The 8648-nt window shown below is 41.4% G+C and overlaps 1 protein-coding gene across 4 annotated transcripts in view; it reads left to right on the top strand.

Moving 5' to 3' along the window:
- The first annotated feature begins 61 nt into the window (after positions 1-61).
- Nckap1 (NCK associated protein 1) overlaps positions 62-8648 on the top strand; it is an 80753-nt gene continuing 72166 nt past the window's right edge. For all 4 annotated transcript variants that reach the window (XM_029474108.1, XM_021181897.2, XM_029474110.1 and 1 more), the window contains exon 1: positions 62-380. In XM_029474108.1, the coding sequence (XP_029329968.1) occupies positions 273-380 (108 nt within the window). In that variant the 5' untranslated portion in view covers positions 62-272. The remainder of the gene's footprint in view (positions 381-8648) is intronic.

The raw sequence follows: 8648 nt of genomic DNA, 5'->3' as shown, positions 1-8648 counted from the left end.
CGCCGCCGCCGCCGCCACACCTAGCGGAGGAGCCGGGAAAGGCGGCCCGGGAGTGGGGGGTGTACTGGGGAGGAGAGCGCCGCGGGTGGAGGCGGAAGGGCGGCGGGCGGAAGCGAGCGCCGCGGCTGCTGTGTCACGGCGCGGGTGGGCGCACGGCATGGGCGCGCCGCGCTGAGGCGGAGGTCGCGGGCGGGCAGGCGGGCGGGCCTGAGGGAGGCGGCGAGCCGGGGAGTAGCGCGCCCGGCGGCGGTGGCGGCGGCGGCGGCCGCACCATGTCGCGCTCCGTGCTGCAGCCCAGTCAGCAGAAGCTGGCGGAGAAGCTCACCATCCTCAACGACCGGGGCGTCGGCATGCTCACGCGCCTCTACAACATCAAGAAGGTGCGCACGGGCCGGCGAGGCCGGGCGGGGTGCGGCGGGGGAAAAGGCCGCGGGCGCCAGCTCGGCCTGCTCGCACGGGGCCTCCGGGATGCGCCGCGGCCTAGAGTGAGCCGCGGGGCGGGCAGGCGGGAGCCATTTCCCGGCTCCCGGCGGCGGGAATCGGCCGGGCCGCGCATGGCCGCCGCGGCGCTCTGGCTTGCGGGGAGGAAAGGAGGGCGCGCGGCCTTCCCGGGCTGCGGCGAACCGGCCCGGGGTTCTTAGCGTGCGAGTGTGGGAATGCGGCGATCGACCCTCTGGTCTCCGCTTGGCCACTTGATTTTTCGTTCCCTGAATCAAGCCCCTCACCCCCCCGACAGCTTGTTGACGTTTGGGATAATTTCATTTTGAAGATGGACCGGAGGGGGAAGTGAGGGTGGAACCGGTTTTCGTCTGAAATACTTGTAGGCTGTGAGTCACTAGAACAGGAATAACCACCTTTACTCCCTACTCCTCCTCATTTTAGTTTTCCCAACCCTATCTGATTAGCACCAAAGCACCATTCCTTAAGGTACAATGGCTGTATAAAATAAAGACCGAGTGTGCTCCCGTTGCTATCTCCTTCGCAACATAGTACGAGGATTTGAGCAACTAGACAGTGGACCCATTGAAAATCTGAGTGTCTTCAGATTAGGGAGTGGAAGGCTGTATCGAAGTGAAGAAAAGTAGACCTAAAGGTGGAAAAGAATTGCCACTAATTTACCTTAGAGGGAAACAACCTCAAATCCACAATTCACTGAATTTGGTAAAGAGAAAAAGTTTCCTTTTGGCACACTTTATACCAGTCCATCCTTGCGGGGTTCTGTGTATCTGTGTCTTTTCTTTAATAATCTTGTTTATAAAATTATATATATATATATATATATATATATATATATCGTGAAATATACTTTTGACCATGTCAATAGAATATCGGTTGCTTGTGAGTATCCTGAAGATTCTTTTTAAAATTTAGACTCAAAGCATTCCAGTATAAACGTGTTTTATTCAGTTTATACAGTTAGCTTTTGACACTGCAATTCTGAAGCACACTGCTCTAAGTGAATAATAGTAAACGTTGGGAATGGGGTAGCTGTGTTGTTCTGGTTACTCACTTGGTTTTAATGATTGTCTCTAAACCCAGCACAATTTGGAGCTAGGAAGAACCCATTGCGTTTGTGCCATGACCATGACATTCACCCCTTGATCGTAACTTCATGGGGGTTGGAAGAATTAAGCTTGTATACGTTGCAGTGATGAGAGCCTTTGAATTTCATTGCTTAAGAAATTTGGAAATCAAGTTCTATATGCGAAACCCCAGCAAGTCAAATGTTCCTAAAAGCTACCAGACCTGTGGTTTTGTGGTTAGAGGAAATGGTTATGATGGTTTCTAGAAGAGGAAGTGAGAGTAACATTAAAAGTGATTTGAGTATTTGAGTAAAATACTGTCTTTAATTTGGCCAAGTCACTAAACATTTTTATAGTAAAAGTATAAACAAACTTTAATACTTTAATTCCATGGGTAATAGTAAGTGGAATTCTAAGCATTTAAACTTCTGATTCCAGATCGCTGCCTTTTCTCAGTGTTTCTCACTTCCTGTTTCGAGAAACTTCAGGCTCTTGTGTTGACTAGAGTGGAAAATGCGTGAATGTGATTGACCTAATTGTCAAGCATTTGAGTTATAGAAATGCTGTATATTTCAGCCACGTACATATTTTTATAGCTTTTTGAAATATTTTTTGCCTCCTTGGCTTATGGGTTCCTTTTGGGAAGAGTAATACTGAGGGCATTATCTAGCTGACAAGGCTTTGATCAGAGCTGGCTGAAATTGACAGTGTTTACGTTAAATGCATCTGATGTTTATTTTGTGAGAGGAAGAGAGAGAGCAGGTGTGTGTGGAGTAAGAGGAGAGCTTGTGAGAACCTTCTTATTTCACCTCAAAGGGTTCCTGGGACCATCAGGCTTAGCTGCAAGTGCCTTTCTGCTCTGAGCCATTTTGCTGGCCTTTTAGTTTGACTTTGAATCCTTTAGCCTGTGGAATTGCCAGTCTACCTCTTCCCAGCTGGCTACAGAGTGAAACATTTGTTCAGATATCTTGCCAAAGAAGCAAGATCTGTTCACCATGTGCTTATAAGGTTCATGTTGTCTACATTATTACGACAGTATAAGTCACATAGTCTTTCATTTACTTTTATTTTTTTTAGATTTTAAAGCTTTATAAGCATGAGTGTTTGGAATGTATGGATCTCTGCAGCATGTATGTGTACCTGATGTGCACCAAGGCTAGGAGAAGGTTTTAGATCCCCTAGAATGGAATTCAAATGCTTGTGAGCTTCTAAACCTGGAATAAATGATCTTACACATACTCCCATCTTTCCTAGTCTAACATCTCCCACTGTCTCAAGCCTTTCACAATCCTACTTAAACACTGCATTTGGTTAGCCAGCTACACATCTCTCCCATTGAGATGAGAATGTCTCAACACTGGAGGTAATACACCTGGTTCTCCAATGCTAGCGAAATATTCAGTAGATGGATTAGTAGGGAGGAAGCTGTCTCAACACTGAGATTACCTAAAAGATTAGCTTATAAGGAGCCACTCTTTTAAGAGTTATTTGAAATTATCATATATACAGATCTATTTACACATTAACAATTTAAGATTTATGAAGTTTGATATTATTAAAATACTACAGTTTTATACTTTAACTATGTAAATAATGTATACATGTAATCATATATACAGATCTATTTACACATTAACAATTTAAATATTGAAATATTACAGTATTGTACTTTAGCAAAGAATAGCTCATCATTGTCTAATTAAGTATTTGACAAATTGAGTCTAGTTAAGTGTTTGACAAATTAAGTCTAATTAAGTATACTAAAAAAAAAAACAAGTATACCAAAACCTACAATATTGTTAAATTGTTAGAATCAACTCTTTTGGTTTTTCGAGACAGGGTTTCTCTGTGTAGCCCTGGCTGTCCTGGAACTCACTCTGTAGACCAGGCTGGCCTCGAACTCAGAAATCTGCCTGCCTCTGCCTCCCAAGTGCTGGGATCAAAGATATGCGCTACCACTGCCCGGCCAGTGTCAACTCTTACAATCTTAAGAGCTTACTATATTCACTAACAAGTGCAATATTGAAAACAGTGGGTGAAAATGTCAGGTGTGTGGTTACTATTAATTGAACTATTATTTGACTATTAATGAAGCAAACTTAGGTTAATTGTGATTCCTGATCGCATTGCTTGTGCTGCAGGTTACATAGCCTTTCACTGTACAGGGTAATCTTTGATCTTGTGATTTCATACCCCAGATAGTGCTGGGAACCAAGTCCCAGAGCCTGGGCATGCTAGAAATGGACTACTGCCAAGCTAAGTTCCCAGCCTCACTGTCCTTCAAAATGAAAATTACAGAAGAAAATTTTTATCTCACTGGTTCTCTTCATTCTAATTTTATGTTTTAAGTATACTCCCCATTTTAATCAAAATGCCCTATTTATTTCCGTTAGTTTTACTTATGCTCTTTCATCTTGTACACGTTAAAATGCACCAGGGACTAAATCTTAACCTTAACCATAGAGGGAAGCTGAGGAGACCACTCGGCGGGGCTTGCTACACAGGCCTGAGAACCTGAGTTTATACCCAGTGCTGACCTAAGATGCCAGGTTTTTGATCCCAGCCCCAGGGAGATAGAGACAGGTGGATTCCTGGAGCTTGGTAGCTAGCCAGCCAGCCTAACCTAATAAGCCAGACTGAACCTCCCCAGGTTCCTGTGAGAGACCATGTCTCCAAAAAAAAAGTAACTCCTGAGGAATGAATGACACCAAGGGTGACCTCTGGCTGATATGTATGCCTGCATGTGCACATACCTTCAATTAACCCACTAGAATTCCACAGGAAAATTAACTGTAACCTGCAACGTTAATACAAAATATATCTTACCAAAGAAATTTGAGTTTAAATTTTAAATCTCTCTCCTTTAATACATCACAAGTGCAAACAGAAATCTCCATTCATAATTACAGAAAACATGATGAAAATAATCTTTCCATCCAGGTCCATAGATTTCATCACAAGTAGTCCACAATAAAAAGGGAAATTATTCCTGTGCTAGTACATTTCTGTAAGATTATCACATATTAGTTTTAGTTACATATTCCTTTCAGATGTAAAAAGTGAATTGGATCTATTCATAGCCAGGTTTCTAAAGAACCTACTATGCATATTTTAGAATCAGTGAGTTGGCTCAGTGAGCAGAGTAATCATGACTTCAACCAGGCATGGTGACCTGAGAATAATCCTTAATATATATATGTATATACACATACATACATATATATATACATATAACATAATATATATACATACATATATATATGTATATGTATATATATACACACACATATATAAAATAGCTGGGAAGTGGTGGTGAACACTCAGGAGATGAAGGCAGGCAGATCTATGAGTTTGAGGCCAGCCTGGTCTATGCAAGTTCCAGGACAGCCAGGGCTGCACAGAAAATGCTGTCTACAAACAAGGAGGAAGAAAAGAGGTGCACATGGTGAATGGTAGAACTGACTGACTCTGGAAGCTGTCTTCTGACCTCTACGTGTACTCCATGGCACATGTGAGCTTCGTCCCCCACCCCCTTACGTACACAAAATAAATAAATTAGAAGGTTTTTGAAGTGGAGAGATGGCTCAGCAGTTATACGCACCAGCTACTCATCCAGAGGGTCAGGGTTTGTTACCAGCACCCACTTGGTAACTGACAACTGTTTTTAACGCCAGTTCCTGAGGATCTGACACTTTCTGGCCTCTAGAGGTACCAGGCATGTCCGTAGTGCACAGGCAGGAATGGAAAATAATCAGTAGACCGATCAAAAAAAGATACAAAATATGTATAAGATACCTTAGCTAATACCGTGTGTGTGTGTGTACACCAGTGTTGAAGGTCAGGGACATCTTGGGGGAGGTGGTTCTTTTCATCCATCATGTGGGTGCTAGGAATTGAACTCTATACATCAGGGCTGGTGGCAAGAGTCTTTACCACCTGAGCCATCTCTCCAACCTTAGAATTTTTTTTATGTGCATATAAATTATACTTCCCTGTACTTAGATTTTCCTTTTCTAAGTCTTATGACATGTTTGTGGGTTGAGAATGACATTCTAGGTCAGGTTTTAGTACTAATTTGTTTTAACCTTGAACAAATTTGGCCTCGTAGGCTATCCATTATAAAGAGAGATTAGTAGTTCTTACCCACAATTGAGTTATCTTTTTTTCAGTACACATTAGAATTCTCTTGGAGAAAATGTTTGGATCTTGGCTTGACTCTAATGAGTTAAGTAGTTCTGATGCTAAGAACCACTGATATAAGCAAATCATGGCGCTGTCAATACCTATGGGGTTTTGTTTTTGTTTCCTTGATGGCTGTCCATTTTCAGGGTTCAGTGTTGTTGGCGAGGCTATAACTAAGATTTTGGAAGTCGTACAATGGCTTCATGGTATGCACTTGGCTTCGGTGACTATCTTACCCTTTTTTTTTTTTTTTTTTTTGCTTTTGGTTTTTTGAGATAGGGTTTCTCTGTGTAGCCCTGGCCATCCTGGTACTTGCATTGTAGACCAGGCTGGCTGTGAGGTCAGAGGTTCTCCTTCCTCTGCCTCCCACATGCTGAGTGCTGGGAATAAAGGTGTGTGACATCACTGCCTGGCCATCTTTTGGCTTTTTAAAGCCTTACTAGCGGTGCTGATCTAAACTAGCCGTCTACTACTGTGCAGTGTCTCCAGTCATTAGCATTACTGATGTTCATTTTTGGAATCTTAATTAGATATTCCAGTTCTTCCACATTGTGTTAATAATAATATGTTAATAACTTCATATTTTGAGAATTAAGGTTTATTTATGTGAATTGTTTGTACAGTCTTCCAGTGGATGTGAGATTGGTTCCTAGCACCCATATCTGACTCACAACTACCTGTAGTTCCAACTTCAGGGGCAGCATTGTCTTTTGGCCTCTGCAGGTACCTATAGTCTCAGTCTCTCTCTCTCTCTCTCTCTCTCTCTCTCTCTCTCTTAGTGTGTGTGTGTGTGTGTGTGTGTATGTGTCTTATATACACATCACTAAAATAAAAGTAAGCTTTAAAAGCAAAGAATAAACATGATAAATGTTGGCTGCTGTTTCTGGGTCTTGGAACAGAACGGACACTTCATAAATGCTCAGACCCCCTTCTAATAAATATAGCGTGATTCCACCTTTACGAAACATGTCTTAAGTACCCTTTTTTCTACTTAATAGTATAGTTGGACAACTACTTATTGTTCAGAGTAATTGCAGAAGTGTGTTCTACAGGAGTTAAAGATCTGTTTAATATTGAGCATTAGTATGTCAGTGCATAAAACTTAAAAAAAATTTGTTTTATAAACTGAAGTAGTCTATATATCAGAACTCAGAAATATAAGGAATGTAGGGACTATCTTCTTGTGAATCGAATAATTGTTAGAAACTTTAATTTGAGTCATTAAAATTTTTTATTAAAAATTTTAAATTTATGTGTATGAATGTTTTGCATGTAAATATGTATGTGTACCATGTATGTGCCTTGTGCTGAGCAAGTCAGAAGAGGGCTTTGAATCCCCTGGAACTGGAGATGGTTGTGAACCAAGGTGTGGGTGCTGGGAAGGACCAGGGCCCTCTGCAAGAGCAGCAAGTGCTCTTGACTGCTGAGCTGTCTCTCCAGTCCAGAATCATGGGAAATTTTAGGAAAGGATTTTGAAGGATGTAATGGTTTAGATTACTCTTAGATCATGATTTTCCCAAGATTTATGATTTATATTCACTTATAGCATAATAATATCCTTAATTAAACCAGATGGGCTATGGGTCACTTGGGCCAAAAGACGGGTCATCTTCCCTTCTTTTCCCTTAGGTCCCCTCTCCTCCCCCTCCCTTCCTGTAGTGTGCATTCAAATTGGAGAAGGGTTGGGGGCGGTGTGGTGCAATGCTTAGTATGCTGGACAAGTTACATAGCCAAGATGGCATTCAGGCTAATCTGGCTAGCTACCCAGTCTCTCTGATCTGCCTGTTCTATCGCCCCCAGTGCTGGGGTTACTGGCAGATTGCTTTTATTCCATTGCTAGGATCTGAACTCAGGTCCTCATGCTTCCCCTTGACCTGCTGAGCTGTTTCTCAGCTTCTTTTGTTATTGTGTTTAGATTCAGGCTTAGCCAAGTAGTGTGATGTTTTTCAGTTTTTAAAAAATCTGTACTTCCTGAATGGCTACTCAAAAAGTAAAGGATTACTTATAATTTTGATAGCATGAGATGATTTCAAATATATTGACAGTTTCTATTCTAAAACAGTATAAATAATTTTTTTCCAAGTTTTCTGTCCCCCAAATGACTTGTATTTATGAATTAATCTTTATAGATAGATTTCTGGTGAGTTAGAATTTTCCTACTGTGGTAGTACTGTGTAAAATCCATAGCTGAGTTGCAGTCACAGCTCCTTACTGGCATAGATCTTCCCAGGTAACTTAATCAGGTCACAGTTTACTTTCCCTTGTCCTTTGTTCCTGAGAATTCCTGACATAAGCATCTTTCTTCTTATTAAGTAAATATGCCATGTAAGCTGCTTTTAGAGAACGTGTAATGGAACATCTGTGTATTCCTTATTTTGTATTTTTAAAAAGCATTTATTGTATTCAAAACACATCTGTAAGTTCCCCACAAATACCACACCCCTGTAGTGAATATAGAACTTTTTAGGGCAGGTTGTACTATTATCTCCAGTTTAGTAGATAAAGATGTCAAGATATGAAAGATAAAGTCATCTGCTCATGGTTATACAGCTATTATGTGGCGTAGTCAGGACATAGGCAGTCTGCTTTAAAACTCATGTTCTCGGGCTTTAGGGATGTAATGGTAGAATTTGTTCCTAACATACTTAAGTTTCTGAGTTCAATCCTCAGCACCTAAAACCCAAAATAAAACATAAAGCTATATTCTTTCTGTAAGTAAAACAATTGTAGTGTGTTAGACCTAGGGTGAGTGACTGAGAAGGGGAATCACAGTTGTTAAGGAAGTTACACTAACTGTGCTGGTTGTAGACACCGTGACAGAGACTGATGATAGTCTCCATGGTAGATTTCTAGGTAATTATCATAGCCTTTATTATAGCCATTCCTAATAACAGCATATATTTTTGAGCACTTACGTCTCAGTCACTTTGTTAAATGCTTTAC

The sequence above is a fragment of the Mus caroli genome, chromosome 2, assembly GCF_900094665.2.
Source record: "Mus caroli chromosome 2, CAROLI_EIJ_v1.1, whole genome shotgun sequence".
Taxonomy (NCBI): Eukaryota; Metazoa; Chordata; class Mammalia; order Rodentia; family Muridae; genus Mus; species Mus caroli.
The sequence above is the reverse complement of the archived record's forward strand: the minus strand, read 5'-3'. Positions and strand labels throughout refer to the sequence as shown.